Source organism: Neofelis nebulosa, chromosome 1 (assembly GCF_028018385.1).
Source record: "Neofelis nebulosa isolate mNeoNeb1 chromosome 1, mNeoNeb1.pri, whole genome shotgun sequence".
In the NCBI taxonomy this organism is placed as follows: domain Eukaryota; kingdom Metazoa; phylum Chordata; class Mammalia; order Carnivora; family Felidae; genus Neofelis; species Neofelis nebulosa.
The window spans coordinates 4,926,928-4,949,963 of NC_080782.1; the positions used below are offsets into that span (position 1 = coordinate 4,926,928).

General features: G+C 53.5%; 1 protein-coding gene across 1 annotated transcript in view; it reads right to left on the bottom strand.

The window, feature by feature from the left end:
- Positions 1–10,965: 10,965 nt before the first annotated feature.
- The window catches only part of NSUN2 (NOP2/Sun RNA methyltransferase 2), a 29,322-nt gene continuing 17,251 nt past the window's right edge, over positions 10,966–23,036 (bottom strand). The window contains exons 10-19 of the mRNA XM_058715158.1: positions 22,847–22,920; positions 22,138–22,268; positions 21,429–21,525; positions 18,437–18,588; positions 18,090–18,182; positions 17,200–17,335; positions 16,461–16,541; positions 16,061–16,199; positions 14,931–14,970; positions 10,966–11,733 (exon numbers count right to left, since the gene is read on the bottom strand). Coding sequence (XP_058571141.1) covers positions 11,442–11,733; positions 14,931–14,970; positions 16,061–16,199; positions 16,461–16,541; positions 17,200–17,335; positions 18,090–18,182; positions 18,437–18,588; positions 21,429–21,525; positions 22,138–22,268; positions 22,847–22,920 — 1,235 coding nt within the window. The 3' untranslated portion in view covers positions 10,966–11,441. The remainder of the gene's footprint in view (positions 11,734–14,930; positions 14,971–16,060; positions 16,200–16,460; positions 16,542–17,199; positions 17,336–18,089; positions 18,183–18,436; positions 18,589–21,428; positions 21,526–22,137; positions 22,269–22,846; positions 22,921–23,036) is intronic.

The following is a 23,036-nucleotide window of genomic DNA, read 5'->3' on the forward strand; positions in this document are numbered from 1 at the left end:
TGGCCTGGTGGCCTGAGACAAGCTCCGCCCCCTCCCTGAGTCTCGTGACCGGAGGCAGGCGAAGCAGAGACTGCCCCCACTTCCTCCCTTCCAAACTGTACCCCTGAGGCTGAGACACCTCACCTGTCACCAGGACAGAGAACTCAGTGTCCCCCACGAGAGGCTGCCGTCGCACAGGGCACCTGCCGCTGGGTATTCATTCACCAACGTTCGCTCAACAGAGGCTCGCAGACTGCCCCCTGGGCACCAGGCACTGTCTTCATGGGGCTGGCTGCCTGGAGGGAGGGGGGCTGACGGGAAGCAAAACGAACTAGCCGATGGACAGCATGTCGACGAACAGGTGCAATGCTGCTCGCGCAGGTCTGCAGTGAGCAGGCGCAGACTCAGGAGTTCAGCTGGTCAAAGAGCGTGGGGACCTCTCCGCTCTCCGACTTTCGGGCGACACTGGAGAACAGCCATACGGCTTCTGCTTTGACCCTTTGCGTGTCTCACGCTAGTGAAGGACTCCACTGGGATTGTCACCTTCAGAGGTGTCACAGCCAGCAGGACGGAAACTAAATGAGCTCGGCCACAGATGAGCGAGCCCACAGATGAGCTCGGCCGCTGTTGGGCACCGTGAGAGGGACGAGGCTGTGGGGAGGAGGCTCCCCATCCATCCGACTCCTGGCTTTTGGCAGCTCCTGGGACCCAAACCCCAGAGATAGCAACGGTGACCCACATGCTCAGACGTTCACTTAACCCGACGGCACGACGGTGGCATCAGAAACGGCACCTCCCCTGAAGTGAAGCCAGGAGCACGGGGAAAGCCCACCTTCCAAACAGATGGTGATGAATGAAGCCGCCCACTTTCTCACACCATCATCATCACCGGATATTATTACTCCTTAAACTTTTGTCACTCTGGTGAGTGAAAAGTGGAATCTATGCGCGGGGCTGTCTACTGTAGGTCTTCTGCAAATTACCTCTTCATATCCTTTGTCTGCTTGCAAACTGCTCATCTTATTGATTTGTGGAGGCTATTTACATATGGACACAATGTGTCATCTACTACGTGGTGGTGAATATTGTCTCCCCATGTGTCAATTTGTTAAAAACCTTGGTCTTTCATCTTCATTCAATTGCTAAACTAGTATGAGCTTGTATACCTTTCCTGTTTATTCTCTGGGGTCTCACCCCATGCATAATGATCTGACCTGCACAGAACGGCAGCATTAGTCTCAGCTCTCTCCCTGCTACACCTGATCTCTTCTTGTAGTCCTCTTGCACTGACGGGCATTTCAGTGTGGACTAGCTGAGGTGAAGTGAGCAGTATGTGTTACCCGGTTCCTGTCTGTCGCTAATATTTTACTATTCAGTAGGTTGTATGACACAGGATTTCTGACAAATATCCTTCGTCGAGTTAAACAGGTTTCCCTTCCATTCTTAGCTTACTGTTGTTTTTCAAAATAAGGGACGAGTCTTGAATTTTATCAAACTGAGGTTTTAATTGTTCTCCTTTATCCTCTTAATATTTATAATTCCTATATAATTGTGTTAAACCATGTAAGTTCATAGCTGATGCATTTTACAACATGGATATATAATAAATACTATCTACAATATATGGAATAAGATAGGGCATCGTATAAAGTTTAGAAGTCCTCTTATTCCATGAATACATAATGATGAATCCATTTTGCAACTGCCTGCTCCTTCTGTTTCCCTAATATTCACTTAGATAGTCTTACATGAGTGGTTTCGCAACGACGTTTCCTTTTCTGTATGGACCCTTGTCCGTGGGGGGCCTCCCAGGTATGCCAGCATGGAATAATGGGGGAAATGTTCTGACTTTTTCTATAAAATGAATTTAACATAGGAAAGAGGTGTTTTCCTGGAAATGTGGCAAAGCCGACCTCAAAAATCTCCCTGGGCCCGGTGTCCACGTTGGGGGTGGTGTGAATGTGGGCACATCTCCAGCTGACTGTTTCTTCTTTCTATGGTTATTATTCCTGCCGACATTTTTCTCCTCTTCTTGAAATAATGCCGGTAACTTATGCTTTCCTGGGTGTTTTTATTTCAGCTGTTTTCAAACTGTTGGCACGAAAGGCAACGTGGTGTTCTTGTAAGCTTGAGAGTCTCTCCAGTGGTGTAATGGTCTTTTTCTTTCTTGAGTAGGTACCTGAGATTTGTCTATTTTATCGGTCTTTTCAAAAGCTTCCGAATTATTGATCACCCTAAATATATTTTCTATTTCATTGCTTTGTGTTCACTCGCATTTGTTAACTGATAACCACATCCCTTTATCCTACTCTGCCAATTTCCGATTGATGCTGTTATTAAAATTTCTTGTTTTTAAAGAAAATTTTTAATGTTCATTTTTGAGAGAGACAGAGAGACAGAGAGACAGAGAGTGAGCAGGGGAGGGGCAGAGAGAGGGAGACAGAATCGGAAGCAGGCTCCAGGCTCTGAGCTGTCAGCACAGAGCCTGACACGGGGCTCGGACCCACCAACCGTGAGATCATGACCTGAGCCAAAGTCGGATGCTTAACCGAATGAACCACCCAGGCGCCCCCCAAATTTTTTTTTCCCCAAAATTTCTTAATATAAATGTAGACTTGCCAATTTCTTCTGTTGGTAACATTTCTTTGTTTTCAGTATTTTGCTTTAAGGTTAAAGTATGTCGTATGTTCTTACAAAATATGTTCTACAATTCATTGGTATAAAACCTATATTCGTGTTTTTCCCATTTAACATGTCTTGCTACAAACTCAATTTTATTTGATATTAATATTGATACACGTAATACCTATTATAATTGAAAACGCACATCCTCCTTGACCAACAAGTAGTACTTCCAGGAATTATCCTAGTCCACATGCATGTGCAACATTGGAAATGAGACATACGGTTATTCACTACAGATTTTTGGGTAGTAGCAAAACACTGGAACCACCCCAAGTGTCTGTTCACAGGGTCTGATTAAAAGGACCCTCTGCACCTGGTGAAGGAATTGGAGCTCCTGGGGCATCTGAATGGCTCAGCAGGTTGAGCGTCCAACTCTTCATTTTGGCTCAGGTCATGATCCCCGGGTCCTGGGTTCAAGCCCCGTGGCGAACTCCTTGCTGACCATGGAGCCTGCTTAATATTCTTTCGGTCTCTCACTCTGCTCCTCCCCCACTCTCTTTCTCTCTCTCTCTCTCTCTCTCAAACTAAACTTTAAAAAATAGAAAAGTAAGTTTTAAACAATGATTGGAGCTCCAGATGTACTGATAGGAAGTAATCTCCAAGCTCTATTATCAAATGAAAACAGATGGCAGCTGAACGTTCTGTACAGATGTCAGCATCTAATAGGGGGAACATTGACCCGTGTCTGTGCTGTGTGGGACACCTCCCTGGGAGGACAGTCTTCCCGCCGGTGGCCTCGGGGAGGAGGATAGGGCTGGAGGCGGCCCATTGACTGGAACCCCTCAAATACCAAGCCCTCTGCAAGTCGACCTCTTCAAAACACAAAAAAAAACAAAAAAACCCACCTGCACCTCTCATTAGTATAGTCAGTCCCGTTTCTGTTATTTTGAGCTATTTGCGTTTTGTTTATTATGTTTCCTCAATCTCTAACTTCTTCCCCTCCCCCCCGTCCTAGTATAGTCAGTCCTGTTTCTGTTATTTTGATCTATTTGCGTTTTCTGTTTATTATGTTTCCTCATCTCTAACTTCTTCCCCTCCCCCCCGTCCTTGGTTGGACTCATACAATTTTGTGACTCTTTCCTCCAGCCCTTGGGAAGGCACAGTGCCTCTCTTGGTCTTCCTGCCATATTGGCAAGCAGGTCTCACTGGCGGAGCAGATGTGAGCCTGCACCTGTGTGTGTGTGACCCAACCCCAGGGGACGGAGCCAGACCTCCCGCATGCAACTCTCTAGCCCACGGTCTGTCTCCCGGGGAACCTGCGGAAACAAAAACACTGCTGAATCGGCCTTAATGCAAACTCCGGCCTCCCTCCCAGGCAGGCCAGTCCGGCTCACCTTGGCCTTCCCTCACCCACCCAGACTTGATGTCTCGGACATGCTGGGAGCAAAGGCCTGCATGGTCACGCATTGTATGTACTGTGTCTCTTCTGCACGGGTGGCTTGTCTAACAGTTTGAAGAGCCCCCCGCCCCAAAATGTAAATGGATCCAATGCTATCAGTGAGAGATGACTGATTATTAAAAAGCGTAGCCGTCCACAGGTACTGAACAGACCCCTTTGCTGTGTGCTCTGGACTCTTGTGGTTGTCATTGTTTAAAACCGGTGGAACTACTTAGAAACTTTATTACCATTTTACTTTAAAAAGTACAGTCCAGGAGCGCCTGGGTGGCTCAGTTGGTTGAGCGTCTGATTTCGGCTCAGGTCATGACCTCGCAGTCCATGAGTTCGAGTCCCGTGTCGGGCTCATTGCCGACAGCTCGGAGCCTGGAGCCTCCTTCGGATTCTGTGTCTCCCTCTCTCTCTGCCCCTCCCCTGCTCATGCTCTGTCCACCCGCCCCCTTCAAACATAAACAAACATAAAAAGGTTTTTTTTTTTAAAGTGCAGTCTTTCTCCAGACGCCAACAACCTTACAAAAAATCTAATCGGGACACAAATTTGCGTTATTTCCCAGGTGGTTGGATACTTTTAATGCGAGGCCAACGTTTACCAGTTTCTGCTAGTTTTTCATCCACTAGTTTAAAGCAATCTTCACTACTGCAGTTTGGCTCTGAGGGCGGGAGGGACAGGGACTGGGGCCGTATTTGCTGCTGCGGCCAGCTCCTGGGCTGTGCGTCCCTGGCCGCTTAGGAGATGCATCCTAAATGCCCCGCCCCCAAACCGAAGGAAGGAGAACGAGAGCACAGGAACCACGCACAGATGCTCGGTTGTAAGGGCCCCACCGTCGGGACCGACCGCACCACCGAGACTCAGCACCATCCCAGGAGCAGACCGAGGGGGCAAAACCCACAATTTCAGCCGCTGCACACTTCACCCGCATGACCGGTCTCCCTTGATCAAAAGGTTTTACTCAATCCCAAAAGGAACCAAGGCCTGAGCCCAAAAGCCCAGGCTCCACCTTGAAAGGCTTGCTGTCCAGGGCTGTTTACACTCAGCATGTCTCACATGGTCACAAAGCCAGCGCTCAGCACCCCCGATCGGGAGGGTGCCATCGCTATGCTCATTTCACAGATGAGGAAATGGTGAGGTCTGGTGACATTAAGAAACTTGCCCAGGGTCACACAGTCAGTAACCTACTGTATCTGTCGTCTACGGCCACACGACGGTCACCCCAGCATCTGGGGGCTTGGACCATCTTGTCTCAGATTCTGTGGGCCAGGAATCTGGGTGTGGCTTGAGTGGGGGGGGGGGGAGGTGGGTGGGTCTGCAGCTTCAAGGCCTCTCCCGAGGCTGTGGTTCTCTCAAGGAGGGGCACAGACGGCGGTCACGCTTGCGGGGAGCATCGCACGATGAATAAACTTGTCACGTCACTACGTCATACACCTGAAACTAATGGAGAATTGCGTGTCAACTGTACTCAAATTTTTTTAAAAACTACAAAAAACAAAGACTCTGCTCGGGAAGGACCCACTTCCAAGCTCACGTACGTGGTTGTTGGCAGGATTCAGGCGCACAGGGCTTGAGGGACGGAAGGGCCTTCGCCGGTTCCTGTTCTCCACGTGGCGCTCACTCCATCGGTGACTGAGCCAGTGCGGGGAAGGGTCGGCACAGCAGGGCCGAAACCGCCATCCTCGGAAGGCGCCGGTACGAGGCCGGCCGTTGGTCGGCATCTGGAAATGTGGATTTGGGGAGTGTCTCCCCACCCTAACGGATAAGGAGGGTTCGCTGTGCCCGAACCGCTCACGCTGAAGATACACAAGGCACCTGCTTTCCTGGTGGAGCTCTGGAGCTTTCCACGTGCCTGTGCGGCCCCAGTGTGGAGTCTCTCGTAAGCTTCCCTGGTAGACATTTCACACATGCCGTCCCGTCCTGCTGGGTGAGCCAAGCGTGTGCTGCGCGACTCCCCTGGGCCGGGGCTCTAGCACCGTGGGGCCTGGTTTCTCCTGGAGGTCACCCCGCGCCCCCTTCCCTCTGAGTCTGCACTCCTTCCTGGTACGAATCGGGGCTGGGAGCCCAACCACAGTCTGAGTCCTGGGGAACCATGGAACCTAAGAATGGTCTTGGGACTCTGGACTCCGCCAGGGAGAGTTCTAACAGGACAGAAGCCACCGCCTCTAAAACTCTATGTTAGAAGTACGTGTGCCATCCGTCCTGACTTGGAAGCCACTCACCAGGTCCAGCCTGAGCACACAGAGGGGGTGCCGGGGGCAGGATCACGGGGGGCAGTCTGGGAAGCGGTTACCCCCGGGGGTGGGCGGTGGAGACAGGATTCAATGTGAACGACTGCCTCCAGGGGCCCACCCTCCACACCACGCCACGCCACTCACCACGCCACGCCACTCACCACGTGCCACAGATACCCAGAAGGGCAGCTGGAGATCTGTTTCCTGAGAAGTGCTGAGGACGGAATTGGATTTTCTGGTGTGAAACACGAACCATGGGGTCACAGGCGCCCTCTGGACTCATAGGCATGGCACCCTTCCTGCATCACTTATATTTATTGACAAAAAAACATTTTTAAATGTTTATTCTTGAAAGAACGAGAGAGCAGGGAAGGGGCAGCGAGAGAGGGGGACACAGAATCCGAAGCAGGCTTCAGGCTCTGAGCTGTCAGCACAGAGCCTGACGCGGGGCTCGAACCGACAAACTGTGAGCTCGTGACCTGAGCCGAACGAAGTTGGACACTCACTTAACTGAGCCACCCACTCGCCCCCTTAAATTCATTTTCTGAATGTGTCCAACACTCCCATGGTTCAGTGTTCAAAATCTCCATCCTGACCTTGGGCCTCGGCCCACCTAGATCCCCTCCCACAAGGCAACCAGAACGGTCAACTTCTTCCGTACCCTTCCTGAGTCGGCTGACGCACTTTCCGAAGTTGGAGCGTGTGTAAGCATGTGTTTCTTCCTGCTCACACAAAGGGCGGCAGAGTAAACACACTTCGCGCACCCGGCCTTCGTCTCTTACGTTTCTTGGCGACCCCTTCATTTCTAGCACGTGCCCAGTGGTGGCTACGCTATGCTCGTTTCACCAGAGCCCCTCGTGGAATCCAGGGTCTTCCTGGTTTTCTGCTACCGTAAACGACGTCGCAGCGAATGGCACTGGGGACGCATGTTGCACATCTGCCGCCCTTTTTTAGGAACTTTCTTTTATTCGTCTCAATAGGGATTCCAAAGTTCAAAGGGCACAGAAGGTCTTCAGTGAAAAATCTGTCCTCCAGCCCACCTGCAAGAACAGTGATCCCCTGGCCCATGGGTCCATCCAGAGGCGTCCCAGGCCTGCGCAACCTGGCGGTCCATGGACGAGAGCCCTTCTTCAGCCACATCTGCCACCTGCAATGCCTTCTTTCGGGAGAAGCCGTGCTGCCACATTGTTGATTAAAATTGGAGGAAAAACCTTCAGTGTAATTGTTCATGTCAGCAACACCTTTTTTTTTAAAGGGTCTCATCAGCCTTCATCCAGCTTTTCAGTAACAGGGATTTTAAATTAAAAAAAAATTTTTTTTTAATGTTTATTTATTTTAGAGAGAGTGAAAGAGAGAGAGAGAGAGAGAGAGAGAGAGAGAGAGAGAGAGAGAGAGAGAATGAGCAGGGGAGGGGCAGAGAGAGAGGGAGACACAGAATCCAGAGCAAGCTGCAGGCTCCGAGCTGTCAGCACAGAGCCCGATGCGGGGCTTGAACTTATGAACCACGAGATCGTAACCTGAGCTGAAGTCGGATGCTTAACCGACTGAGCCACCCAGGTGCCCCTAAGTAACAGGGATTTTTAAAAACGTTCCTGCTCCCTGCACATCTGTGCCTCTTCCTAGCTGCTTTTCCCTGTTTGCTCTGATCCCTGTATTTGGTCCCAGCAGCTGCTGCCAGGTGTCCCCAATCCCGGCTGTCTGGCCCTGATGAAGAGGGGGGCTCCGTGCCATCCGGGATGAGCAGCACTGAGTTGGAACAACCCGTCCTCTCTGCGGGGATGTGACAGGCTGTACCTTGAGAGATGCGGCAGGGAGGCCACTATCTTTAGGTCTTTTCTCTGGAGCTGGACAGGTTCCAGAACAGCGTCTTCCAATGATGTCAGCTGGGAAAGCGAGGTTCTGGCTGCCCCAAGCATGCTGGGAGTCGAGGGAAGAGGGGTGTGCAGACAGCCGCTCGCCCCCAGGCCAGCAGTGCGGAGGAGGGACCCCCCGGAACCGGCCGCTCGCAAACCCGGCCGGGTCCGACACTTAGAACTCTGTGGGACACAGGGACCGCCTCTCCGGGGTTCTGCCCTTGCTTCTGCGGAACCACCTGCCCATCTGCTTGCCAGCTTCCTGAACCGCACCGTGCCGCACTCCCCTTCCCTGCGTTTAATTCCGTTCGTGTAGCTGTCCTCGGGTTTGAGAAGCAGCAAAATTGTACATGTGGATTCAATTCACATCTCAACCCAGACAGACCCTAATTATTCTGTGCTTTGATGAAAGTGAAGTTTACATGCGACCAAAAAAACCTTAGAGATTTTAAATAGCCTTAATTAAAAAACAAAACAAAACCATACACATATAAATACGACACTTGTCCCTCTGCAGATTCCTTCATTTCTGGCAATTTCGAAAAGTGGCTAAAATCTTGAAAGTCACGACAGCGTGGCTGCTGCACTGCGGACGGCCCATTAAAAGGGATGTAATTCAAGGCAGAGACCCCCACATAGAGACCCAACTGGCTCTACTTCTGCTGGTCAAGACTTCTTTAAAAATTGGACTCCTGTCTTTTGTCACTTCTCCTGTGACATTACTGCTTCAGTTTTCTTACCTGTAAGTAAGGTTAGTCACACCCCTCCACCTCTATTAGGTTGTTGGATTAAATGAGCCACGAATTAGTAATCACTTTGGGTCTCAGGGCTCTACGCCAGTCACTGCCCTCCATCCAAAGGTCTGCACCCTTGAAATGCTCTTTGCCAGCTGGCCCCGCGCTGCAGTGGGTCTGTAGGGGGCACCAGAGAGATACCGCAGGAAGCTGGCCTTGTGTCTCTGGGCTGTGGTGCCCTGGGTCCCCGGGCGTCTCCACTGGGAGCGACGCACTCAGACAGTAGAAGCCCGGGGGGGGGCGGGGGGGGGGGGGGGGAAGAGCTGACATCTGCTGTACTGGTGTGACGTGTGTGTGTTTGTATGCGTGCAGGGCGTGTGTCCACAGACACATTTAATTCCTAGTTCTGTGTGGTTCGTAAGAAATGACCCCTCGTGGGGCGCCTGGGAGGCTCTCCGTCAGTTGAGCATCTGACTCTGGCTCAGGTCACAGTCTGTGAGTTCAAGCCCCACATCAGGCTCTGTGCTGACGGCTCAGAACCTGGAGGCTGCTTCGGATTCCGTCTTCCCCTCTCTCTGCTCCTCTCCCTCTCTCTCTCTCTCAAAAACAAGTAAACATATAAAAAAAAATTTTTTTTTTAAATAAAAAAGAAATGACGTCTCAGTAGCTGTGCACACACCTACCTCCAGATCTTGGTTTCCAACCACCGTGCTCCATGAAAGCGGGGGCTCCCCAGGGGTGACTCCAGGACCTGGCATCTCACCGTATGAGAAAGCAGCATGACGGGTGCGTGTGCAAGGCCAGGGGGACCAAGTGGAAGCGGCTCCCAGCAGCCATTTCGGGGACAAGGTGGGCAACAACATCAGGGATATACATAAATGAACGTGAAGTGACCGGAGGAGGAGGAGGAGGAGGAACAAGGAATGTTGAGGACAAACCAGTAACGTGGCAGAGCGGTGGGGGACAGACCGCCCGGAGACGCTGCAGCGGGAAGCCTGGTACGGAACAGGTGCACGCAGTCCTGCGGCGTCTCCCGGCAGAGTGCGGGACCTTCTCGTGGAGACACGAGGCCAGCACACGCCACGCGAACCACAGGAAACCACGGGAAACCCACCAGGAGGCGGACAAGTCCACGAGGGCCTCGTCCCACGTCCCAGTGAGCGAGCGGAGCTCCTCTGCAGTATTCTTGCCGAACACAGGACACAGACCAAAGCCGAAGCAGTCCACAAGGTAACTGACCTGTGACCCCCGAAAATGTCACCATCACAGAGGACAGACAGCCGCTCCACATCGGAAGGGACTCGAAAGGCGGGACAGCTGGACCGGGCCGACAGGCGGGACGGGGGCCCAGGACTGAGGGTCATCGGACGTCAATGTCAACGCGAACGTTTATGCTGCAACCACCTACCAGGTGCCGCAGGAGGACACGGGGTCATTTGCCACAAAGAAAAAAGGTCCTCGTCTTGGAGTTGTGATTCAAAGAGGTGGGTGGGGGAGGGGAATCAGCAGGGGCTCTGATAAACTAAGATGGTAACAACTGGGCCAGCGAGGGGGCAGGGACCTGACGGTTCTCCACACCGCACTCTCCTTTCTCACAACCATCACACTTCTGGAAAACCCTCGCCACCAGCCCCAGGACCTTGCCTGGCACGTGGCAGGAACTCAGGAAGCAACTGAGGGAAAGGGTCCCCTGCAGCGCCTGCCTGAAGTGTATCACCTGCAGGCTGGGAACCACGGTGCCCCAGGGGCCCAGGTGAGCCCCCAGCCAAGCCCACACCTCCTGTGACCCGACCGACTGGACCCTCTGGCACAAGGAGGGCGAAGCCCACAGGAACACTTTGTGACACCTTCACGCTACAAGTCCTTTGACCAGCTAAGAATGCGTGAATTCTACCATTTCCATTTGCCCAAAAGGAAGTTTAGTCCTTCCGCCTCCTGAAGACTGAAACGGGTCATTCGCACATACACATCGTCATCAACGATTTATTTAAACGTTCCAAGGATCCCAACCCCATTTAAAGACTAAAACCGCAACATCCCCCATTCAATAAAAGCACACAAAACTCTCATAGTACCACAGCCCACGAGACAGCTCTTCCTCTGAGAAAAGTTTATTTGACTTTTATTACGAAGGCACACAAGTCATCTGAGGCTTCAGATATTAGCCCACCGCATGTGAACGTCACACTGTTAACGTGCAACTTCACAGCTATTAAGGTTTACAAAACGGTCTTCCAACGATTCAGGAGTTAGATTCTTTCTATAAATAATAATTAAAACAATAATTAAGCCCAATAGAGGCGTAACAAAAGGGACCTGAAAATTCCTTCAAGGGCAGTTTTGTTTCTCGATAGAAGTTTAAGACCTTAACGGTGAGAGTCTACGACTGCCTGAAACACGCACCATGGACCAGCTTTGCCAAAGAAACCGTAAACGGGCTAAAAAAGTATCGTGAAAGCAGCACTGAGGTCATTTACAGACTGTTCTATCATTTCCACCAGTTTTCAAAAGTATGCACTTTGTGGGTCAGAAGCTCCGGGTTTGGCTCTGGGCACCAAGGTGGAGGCCTCCTCACCGGGGCAGGGCGCCCTCGGCCGGGTCGGGGCCCGGGGCCGCGTCCACGCTGGCACTGGCGGCCGGCTCCACGTCGTGTTCGGCCCCGGCCTCCTCGGCCTCCGGCGGCCCCGAGCCACCCGCGCTCTCAGGCGCCAGGACGGCCCCTTCCTTCTTCTTCTCCGCCAGCACCTCCAGCCCCATCATCCTGAGATAATGAAGCCGTTCGTTCTTGGGCACAAAAGTCCGAATGGAGGCCTTTCCCCGCCATCCACATAACACGATGGGACACTGGAGGGTGTCCGGTTTCCTACGAACAAGATGGCTGTGCGTGAGCGTTAAGCATCCTACCTTCATCTAGAGAGGGGAACACGCAGCCTCTCCAGAAACAACATGCCTAAACCCCGGGGGGGCATTTTATTCTGTGATCCTACGGAAGGTTTTCTCAAAGGCCGATCAGCAACTTCCTCACGTCCTAAATATCCTCGACATCCTCGCGTTGGCCGGTTTTTCTTTCTACAAGCTCCCAGTGGAGTAAGCCCCAAATCCAGAGTTCACACACACTTCCAATGCCAGAATCTCTAGATTCTTCCAGCTGCTCAAATGCGAACACGGGTCACACCTCACACCACCGACAACAGGCACGGCTGCCTGGGGCCTCCCCGCCCATCGTCGGAGACGAGGCTCCTTGCAGGTTGCAGAGCCGGGCCTGGAGCCCACAGCCCTTCCTCGCCACCCTCAGTGCTTCCCCTACCTCGGTCCAGGTGACCCCGAGTCTCCTTGGCCCCCCAACCCCGCAGAGCAGCGTGGGGCCCCCATGCACCGTGCTCACTTGTTTCCAGCCCGCTGGGTCACCGCCTCCTGCAGTCTGGGGATCCGCCTCAGACTCCTGCCCACCCGCTGGCCTTTCCTCGGCTGACGTGGCAGTGACTGTTCCGCCCCCGTGTCCCTGACGACCACTACGCAATCATCACTGCCTCTTTTTTTTTTTTTTTTTTTTTAAATTTTTTTTTTCAACATTTATTTATTTTTGGGACAGAGAGAGACAGAGCATGAACAGGGGAGGGGCAGAGAGAGAGGGAGACACAGAATCGGAAACAGGCTCCAGGCTCTGAGCCATCAACCCAGAGCCTGACGCGGGGCTCGAACCCACGGACCGCGAGATCGTGACCTGGCTGAAGTCGGACGCCCAACCGACTGCGCCACCCAGGTGCCCCTCATCACTGCCTTTCAAACGAGACTCTGGTCTGGTTTTGTGGCTCCTAAAGCCCCGCTCCATTAACCCCACGTCCCACCGCCATGCGACGCCAGGCATCAGTGACGTGGGCAGAGAGAGGAACACACTCTAGGTTAAAAAAGCAAACAGGGAGGCTCCCGGGTGGCTCGATCAGTTGAGCGTCCAACTTCGGCTCAGGTCACTATCTCACCGTCCGTGAGTTCGAGCCCCGCGTTGGGCTCTGGGCTGACAGCTCAGAGCATGGAGCCTGTTTCAGATTCTGTGTCTCCCTCTCTCTCTCCCCCTCCCCTGCTCGCTCACTCTCTCTCTCTCTCTCTCAAAAATAAATATTGGGGCGCCTGGGTGGCTTAGTCGATTAAGCGTCCGACTTCGGCTCAGGTCATGATCTGACGGGTCGGTGAGTTCGAGCCCCGCGTCGGGCTCTGCGCTGACAGCTCGGAGCCTGGAGCCTGCTTCGGATTCTGTGTCTCTCTCCCTCTCTGCCCCTCCCCTGCTCGTGCTCTGTCTCTCAAAAATTAACATTGAAAAATAAGTAAAAACAAACAAACAGAAAAAGGGGCTGAACCAACACGAGACACAAGCCACTACCAAGAGAGGGAAGGACACCCGTGTCCGTCTCTCCAGGGGGGTGGTGGGGGGCGGGGAAACGTGGACAGCACATTGGTAAGAAGGATGAGAGGAATCGACCGGAATTCCCAAACTCCCACCTGCTTTTTCTGTACTTTCTCCCCAGTAATCCCCCGCAGCTGTCTTTCCGCTCGTACAACAGGTCAGCACGGGAGAAGCACCTGGCGTCACTACTGCTAAAGACCACATCCGGGTCCTTGTCTGAACGGTTCTGCGAAACCGCCCCCTGTTCCTGACACCGCTGGCCCTTCCTTTTTCCTTTCCGTGGACCTTCCGGGGGTCCGGGAGCGGGCGAGGCGTCCCCCACCTAAACCACCTCCTGGCCCGGCTGCGCCAGGAAAGCCCGTCTCCGTCGTGCACAGGAGACACCGGGCAGGTGAGGTCGACACGGGCGCTCCGCGGCTCGGCGTGTGCCTGGGTCTCCTCTGTCCTGCTTCGTGCCCCTCCCTTTTGTCCCAGTTTCACAGATGCGGACCTCGGATGCTGGCCCAAGAGCCCGCGAACCCTGGTTCCCGTCTACACCGCCCCCCGGAGCTCTGGCACCGTGCTTGTGGCGGACGCGGCATCGACACGCTCGGGCCCCGAAGGTCCACACCTGGGACTCTGAGTCCCCTCGCTTCCCAAAGTGTGTGAGCGGCGGCCTGCCAGCATCTCCAGCACCTTCCGACCCAGCAGGTGAGCTCTGCCCTCGCTTCCCCCTTCATCAGACAACACCTGCCCCGTCAAAAGCCAGAAGCCAACCCATGAGCTCCCACGCCTTCGCCCCCACAACCCACCTTGTCTGCACCAGCCCCAGACGCACCAACCCTTGGACCCTGGCACCTGCCTCCCACCTCCCCTGCTGCCCGATGCCGCACATGCTTGGGCCACCGTCTTCACAGCAGCCGGAGGCCGTGGAGACCATGCAGGGTGCTGGGGCCTGGCCCACCTGTGCAAGCTCCACCCAGGCTGCCTTCCGGCCCGTTCCATCCCCAGGACGGGTGCTTCTCAGCCTCGTCACCACCCAGAGTCAGGCCAAACACCACCTCCCCGAACACGGCCCGTGGCCCCACCTAAGCTCTCCTGCAAACCCCTCTCCAGCCCCGTGTTCTTCCTCCTCCTGGAAGAGGGGTTTTACTTGAGAAAGCGGCCCTGGGTGCAAATCCTCACTCCCCTCTACCTAGCGAGGCGCGCTGGCCACGCCCCCTGGGCTCCTCGCCCCGCTTCCAACAAGTGCTGCCCACGGGACCTAGTGTCCACGGGCACCCAAGGGCCGCCAAGGAACAGCAGTCAGTGAGTGAGCTGTCTCTGCTTCAGCGAAACCCCACACCCTGCTTTCAAACAACGCTGCCTGACGCGTGACGAGAAACCCGCAGACACTGGCCGACCCCTCGGTAGAGACAGGACTCCACGTCTCCTGACTATTCAACCTGTATGCTCCTTCTGCGGGAGACAGAAATCAGAGCTAGATTTCCCAGGCACAGGGAGAAAGTTCTATACGTTTAATTCTCTAGGTAGAAGCTGAACGTTCTAGGAGAAGACGACGTACCGGAACACTTGTCCTCAAGTTCCCACAAGGCCATCTTCAGGAGCACGTTCCCGACAGGCCCCACGGCCACCCACAGACCCCCCCACCCTCCGCTGACAGGAGCTCCCGCACTTACGTGGGGTCCGGCTCGTACTTCAGGACGATGCTCCCCTTGGCTGGAAAAGAGACAGACAAGTGTGGGCCAGGCTGCCGGTCAACGGACGCCGTCTGTGTGTCTGGCTCTGTGGACGGCCAGCAACACACAGCCTGCACTCCTGGCCTCGAGGACCTCCGTGCGGAGAAGGGGACTCTTTGTACCCGGACACGCAGAGCCTTTGGCAAGCCCGGCACCGAGTGGGTGGTCCACGCAGCCTGGTGGAGGACGGGTGGGACCCTCAGGCATTTCCGGGAAGCCTCTCCGTCACTCTCAGCAGCAGGGGGATGTGGAAAACTACAGGTTAATCCTCAAAATTTGAGACGAAACACGTAACTGCTCCAACTTCCAGAAACAGCATGACACACGCGTGAAAACCGTCAACAACGAGACTGCCACCACCCCCCTGCAGGATGCAGACGAAAAAGAAAACAAGACGGTGCCCTCGTCCCTGCGATCGCGTCAACTTCAGGTGCGGCTCCCGCCCGAGACCACGGGACACCGCGTCCACCCAGCACGTTTTACGCCCTTCCGTTCCGAACAGAAAACACAGAACCACAGAACCACAGTAACTTCGTGGGTGCAGTGTGTGTGCAAACCGAGCCAGAAACAGTGAACACGTAATAAACAACAAGAATGAAAAGAAAGCACCTCTGGTGGGGTGATTTTTATTCTTAGGTGAAAACATCACCACAATAACTTGAAGTGGAAAGTTTATGAAATACCCAAACAACATGACCAACAACCCTTTTTGGTGGGCTAGGAAAGCAGCCTGCTTCGAGCTGGCTGATTCAATGCCAAACGAACCTGACGGCCTGTGCTGGTGAGTGCCCTGTGCCTCCGCACAGGACGGCCAGGCCCCAGCACCCACAGAGCACCCTCCCTCCCCCCATGAAGGCCTGGGGAAGCAGGGCGATGTAACGGATGCCTCTGACCCTCGGCGTGCTAAGACACCAATCCCATTTCCACAGAGCCCTCTGGAAAATGACAGTAAAAAGAAAGCCACACTGTATTAAACGTAAGACGGAAGAAGATCTAAGCAGCTTGAACACCGACATCCTCACTGTCTTTATAAGAGCAAATTATGCTTCTATGCAAGTTAAACTGCTTACCCAAGTCCTTGGCTTGGCTGTAGGTCTCACTGCTAAGTTTTCTAAAAAATGGGTTTTCCTGGGTTAACAGAATTTTAACATCTTCCATTGACACCGTGATAATTCTTGAATTAATAAATGGATACAATGTGTATATTCCCTGTGGGGAATAAAGAGACGCCACCATTATGAACGGTAACAATCACCCACCGTCCCCAGGGCCTTTCCACATGCCACGCCCAACCGTCCCCTCACCACAGCCCCTGGAGAAGGTGTAAGCGAACGCGCCCAGGGGAGTCAAAGAAGCCGGCAGGGCTCTATTCGCCCGGACCCATCGGACTAGCTCAGCAACAGCCGTCTGCCACAGAGCACGGCAGCTCAGCTCACGGCTGCTGCTACCCAAGCCTCTTTCCCAAATTACCTCCTGCGCTAACCGAAAAGCACAGTCAAACTCTTCACCACTGTTATTCCGACACCAGACTTTTATCCCGGTGTTTATAACCTGTCGGTCAAGACACAAGACGAAACACGTATGACCAAAAGCCAAAGAGTCGATTAAAATACTCCCTTCCACCACAAGGCAGAGCCGCAAGGACGGCAAAGCTGTGGAAGTCGTGGGATCGGAGCAGGGGTTCTCCTAGCCTGACGCTCTCAAATGGTGTTGGTTTTAGGTGGCTTAGATCGACTAACAATCACAACAGACATTAAAACCAGGAAAAGCTCTGAAAATGCAGGGACACGACACACACATTCCATGGGCCGTCAAGAGCAAGGAGGCCGTCGCCCTGGAAAACACTAGGGGACAACCAAGCGAGCAGAGTAGAAGGGGCGGAAATGAGGTCTCAGCATTGGTTCGGAAACAATTTAGATGTCGTGCACCTCCAGACCACACCTGGAGATCTGCCAGGGAGGAAGCAGTTGGGAAAAGAGCAGAGCAATGAAGGCAGGGCCTAGGGGCAGAGAAACGAAGGAGAACAGAAGGGCCCGTAACAGCAAGAGCGCCCAGGAGCAGCAGCCGGAGCTGTGGACGCCCCGTTCCGTCCGGAGGACACACCCACCGAGCGCAGCCCGCACCTGCTGGGCCGGGCTCAGGGCCCCTGTGCGAGCCACCCCAGAAGCGGACCCAGCCGGGCCGTCCGGCAGTCCCACGCACGGCGTACCTTCACCCTCTCGCTGTTATTCAGCAGGACGTTCCTCAGCTCCTTGGAGACCATGTAGAGTTGCCTTTTCTTCCCTTCTGTGGTTCGAGTCAACAAATTCATCTTTGGGAACGAAGGATCCAATGCGTAAAATTTCCTACGCACAAGACAGAGCTGCTGACGAGTTCGGTTCAAGTGTGACAGACGGTCTCCAAGCAGGACGCTCTTCCACGACAGAATTCGGTTTCAAGACTGTGGCTTACGGCACTCGCTCTGCTGTGCGGTCCCGTCTCCTAAGCTCGATCGAGTTCACCCAAAACCCCAGGCAAGTTTTACTTGCGGCACAACTAGACCAGGGACGTGGGCAGACAAGTGCAAGCCTCTCCGTCACCTGCTGCTCCAGTGACCAGGACCTGAGAGAACACCTCTGCTACTTGAGAAACGCCCTAAGGGGCAGACCCGAGAGAAGGACCAGTCACCCACATGCAGCACAAGTGCCCACCGTGGGAAATGTATACTGACGGGAAGATGAACGGCAGGAGCTGTTTACCCTCAACCTTTCCTCTCTGTTCCGCTTGGAGGTTTCCAATCAGGGTCCCCAACCTCCCACCCAGACCCACTCTTCTCCCCTTCCCACAAGGGGGCCCAGGCAGGCAGCCCCTCCATCTGGAAGCCTAGCTGGGTCACGGACATTCGGGGCCCACAGTGCCCCCCACCCCCCGGCCCCGGGCACTTCTCGGTCGCTGGCCGCTTACACTGAAGTGCGTGGTGAACACTCCCTAGGATTTCACCCGGCTCTAGCGTGCGGTTACGTGGAAGGAGATACTACACACGACTAAATAAAAGGCACGATGAAATGTGATCAGTTACACATTTATGATGAGAATTTAGAAGCCTGAATTAATTCTTACTGGATCGGTGGAAATAACGGGTCATCTTCGGGAATAAACACGAACGGGTCTTCTTTAAATCCAAACAACTTCATCTTCTTGGATGGAGGAGGGCTGAAGACAGAGGCAGGAGAAACACCACCCAGGTCGGAGGGGAGCATCGGACGCCAGCAGCCCACTCTCCACCCCCCGCCCAGCCCTCCTCCTCGGCCCGCGCAGCACAGGCCCCCCGCACACAGGCTCTGCAGGGACCCGCACCCCGTCAAGCACAGCGGAGCCCACACTGCACCACCTCCAGGAGGCCACGTGAGCCAAGGGGTCAGGAAGACACGAGGACGTCAGGGACCAGACGGATGCCCTCTTCTTACCCACACACTCCGTCTTTCTTACTTCCGTTGTTCTCTACGTTCTCAGCTCTTTCCGTGATCTCTGTGTCGTCAATTCCACCGACCGGTTTACCCTCCAGCTCGGCGGGGTCCGTGGGGCCCGACCGCACAGGCTCTCTGGGCTCGCCCTGCAGCTGCAACGGCAACAAGTGTGCTTACACTCCGAGGGCAAGCCACTCTGCACTGCCACAGGAAAACTAACACTCGGCACCCGAGGTGCATCCTGTTTTTCTACAGCATTTTATATGTGAAAGACAAGAGAATTTTTTGCAACTATCTGAAATCTATTTGCTATGATGAACAGAATTCACGGGCATGGTTTCTTTCGAAGTTCTGACTTGGGCTCAGGTCGTGATCTCATGGTTTGTGGGTTCAAACCCTGCATCAGGCTCTGTGCTGACACTGGGGAGCCTGGAGCCTGCTTCGTATTGTGTCTCCCTCTCTCTGTCCCTCCTCTGCTCGCACTCTCTCTTGCTGTCTCTCAAAAATAAACAAAAACATTAAAAAAAATAAAATAATTTAAAAAACATGCCCCCCAAATTCACGAAGCTCTAAAGCAGACGAGCTGGTGGGACTCATGCTGTGCAACACTGCCGCCCAGAAAAATGTTTAATTTAAAAGTAAAAAACAAGGGTGCCCGGATAGCTCAGTCGGTTAAGCATCTGACTTCAGCTCAGGTCATTATCTCACAGTTCGTGGGTTCAAGCCCCGCGTCAGGTTCTGTGCTGACAGCCCAGAGCCTGGAGTCTGCTTCGGATTCTGTGTCTCCCTCTCTCTCTCTGCCACTCCCCAACTCATGCTCTGTCTCTCTCTCTCTGTCAAAAATAAATAAACGTTAAAAAAAAATAAAAAAGAAAGAAAGTAAAAAAACAGCCACCCAAACCCCCTGCCCAGGCTGCCTATGCCCTGCCCACCCCTGTTGGGCTCCTGGAAATGCGGCCCTGCCCTTCACAGCCTGTCTCAAGTGCCCCTTCCCCACGGGCCACCTCTGCATACTGTCAACGCTCGAGTCGAGCCTCACTTGGCCAGCACACCTGTCCTGGCTGGGATTCCAGCCGTGTTTACGGGCCTCACTTCTACACCGGGGCGTCCTGAGGATGAGGCACCGGAGTCCTCAGCACGGCCCCAGCAGCGCTGAGCTGTGCTCGTGTGCAGGGCAGGTGAACGAAACACAGTGACTCAATGAAAAAGAAAAAGGAACTGAAAAAACAACAGAAAAGGAAAACAGCAGTAACGCTAAACGAGCAAGTGACGCCACGCCAGAGCAGGCGGAATGGAGGCAAGTTCGACGCCCATCCACGTAGGCTGCGCCGGCACAAGAGTGTCCACGCGGCACGTGGCGAGGCGACGTACCGTGTCATGCGACAGGCCCTGCACCTGCACGGCGCCGCGGCCGTGGGCCACGCGCACTGTGACCAGGGCAGGGAAGAGGCATCTCAGAGTGTAAGTTCACACGGTTTTAAAAACTGCACAGGGGCGCCTGGGTGGCGCAGTCGGTTAAGCGTCCGACTTCAGCCAGGTCACGATCTCGCGGTCCGTGAGTTCGAGCCCCGCGTCGGGCTCTGGGCTGATGGCTCGGAGCCTGGAGCCTGTTTCCGATTCTGTGTCTCCCTCTCTCTCTGCCCCTCCCCCGTTCATGCTCTGTGTCTCTCTGTCCCAAAAATAAAAAAAAAAAAATAAAAAAAAATAAAAACTGCACAAAAGCATGTAAAATAACTCATTCATAGTTTGTTATATGATTACCACACAATAAACCTTTACGCTGGGATAAAGTATTACTAAAATCAACTTCGCTTTGGTTTTTGCACGTCCCAAAGCGGCTGCAAGAATGTGGAAGTTACACGTGTAGCTGGCGCTCCAGGTCTGAGAGGGCAGTGCTCAGAGCTCCCGCCCCGGGACTCGGGGGGCCTGGAGTCCAGAAGACGAGCTCCACGAGCATTGCCCTCGAGCCTCTAACTCGGGCAGCACAGTGGTGCCCAGAGGTGCGGGTTCCCCCCTGTGCCGGGCTCTACGTGCACACGGTCATCTGGATCAGCCACGACCCAGGGACGGTCTCCTCTCTGCTTCTCCGAAGGCTAAGCATCATTTGTCCACGTCCGTAAGCTCTGATCTGAAGGAAATGCTGACCTTCAGACTGTGATTCCCGCTACATTCTGACACGACGCAGGCCGAGGTACACACTAACAAAGAGAGGTCACATCGATTCAGAGAAGAGTGGACACTACGCAGCAAGACTCGAAAGGCCGCCCTCTCACTGAACCCCCTGTTTCGGGGCCTCCTACAGCATCCAGGAGGCAGGGGACTCAGGAAGACAGGCCGGGCCTACTCGATCTCCTTTTCAGCCAGCCCTGAACAAAGTCTCATGGCCACCGTTGAAGACAGGCCGCCTTGAGGCTGGCAGAGCTCTGTCAACCTGCGACAGGCCGAATGGAAGCAACCTCTGGGGACACAGCACCGCAGTCAGCTCGGGGGGCTCGGATTCTCGGGGGACACTGCACCGCAGCCAGCTCGGGGGGCTCGGATTCTCGGGGGACACTGCACCGCAGCCAGCTCGGGGGGCTCGGATTCTCGGGGGACACTGCACCGCAGCCAGCTTGGGGGACTCGGATTCTCGGGGGACACTGCACCGCAGCCAGCTTGGGAGGCTCGGATTCTCGGGGGACACTGCACCACAGCCAGCTCGGGGGGCTCGCACTCTGAGCCACAGAGCAGTCATGGTGTCTTTTCGATCTGCATTTCAGATGCAGAAGGAGCGTATTTGCCCAACTCTGCCTCCTCCAGGGACCTATCCCTTTATGACGCTGCCGCTTTTCTGCAAAGTAAAAATTTAGATGAATCCCTGCCCCTGCCACACACACGCTCATGGACAGCTGCTCTCCACACCCAAAAACTATCCCAGTGACCATGGTCAGCGTCTGCCTTGAACACACAAAAACAGCTCGTGATATGCTGCGTCACTTCAGAGGACACTTACCTTTGGTGGACGCTTATTCCATGGCATTGAAGACTTTTTCACCAATACTGCCACAAAGAACCCGCCAGTATTCTGATGATGTGGTAATATTCTAAGACTAAAAAAAAAAAAAAAAACAGCGAAAACTTTTTAACTGAAAATACATTCTCTTAGGGGCACCTGGGTGGCTCAGTCGGTTGAGCGTCTGACTTCGGCTCAGGTCACGATCTCACAGTTTGTGAGTTCGAGCCCCACATCTGGCTCTGTGCTGACAGCTCGGAGCCTGAAGCCTGCTACAGATTCTTTGTCTCCCTCTCTCTCTGCCCCTCCCCCACTCACGCTCTGTCTCTCAAAGATGAATAAATGTTAAAAAAAAAAAATTAAAAAAAGAAAATACATTCTTCTAGTACTAAGACAAAAGCTGCAAAGGTGATCTGTGACAGAGAAGTCACGTCTCCCTGCAAATATTCACACCCCCCTCACATGTGGAACGGCCAGCGTGTGACGTGTAAAAAGTTCGTGTGGTTTGTAGAGCACAACCGTGTAAGTTCTTTCTGCTTCCGTTATTTATAAATGCTCAATGCCAGCAGCCAATAGGAAATGAGAACTTCTTTCTTGCTGGGAAGTTCACATGCCTGGGGTCAGCCACGGGCACAGCCCAGGCCTCGCAGGAATGCCGGGGGCCCGAAGTCCCCACCTCCCCAAGCCTCTGAGAGCCCCACAAACCCACCACCGCTCCAGATGCATCGCCTGTAACCTCTCCGGGTCCTTTGGTGGGAACATGGTGGGCCGGATCTGGGTGTGTCTGCCGTGAGGAACGGCCTCCCACTCTGAAAACCACTGTCCATCTTTTGTCATCACCTATGAACACGATGGCGGAATTCTGCATTACCAGCACTATCCAACAGTAAGAAATCACACGGTGCTAATGTAAATGCTGTCCACACGATAAATGGCGAGTCTCATTTCTCTCCGAAGCTGAGACTGTGTGTGCACGTAAAATTGCGATAATCTCGTGTTCCGTAAAACACGATGATCGTTTTATAAAACAGCATTTTCCATGTAGATTTTTTTTTTAACAAGCCTCAGAGTGTTTCTGGTTTAAAACTGAAAAGTGAATTGTTTCATATTGGAAATGAAGCTTGAACCCCAGCCAATAATAAAAATAAAGCACAGCTACACTTACAGGGATAAGAATAAATAGCTGATTTCTAACTGCAGAATAAAGACAGGGAAACTTTTCCACTGCCAGAGAAAAATACTTGTATAATCGTGTACCATTTGTCATTATATCTAGTTTTGAAGTTAATTCTACATCAAAACTGACCGCATAACTAAAAGCAGCGTTTATAGAAGTCACCCAAATACGGACGCTCTCAAAGCGCCTGCTTGCTCAGCGGTACGTGCTCCCACGACCAGGCTCCTCCCAGAAACATCACCTTCCACTGTGTGATTCCAGGCATCCATTTCAGTCCCGGCAGCTCGGAAGACACGTCAGCGAGCTCCAAGGCACCTGGGGACCAAAAATAAAACCTCTTCACCTTATACCCAAAGAAACCGGACGCACGAGATCACACACCGTGTGATTTATTTCTACGAAATGCCCAGGGAGGGCAATTCCATACACAC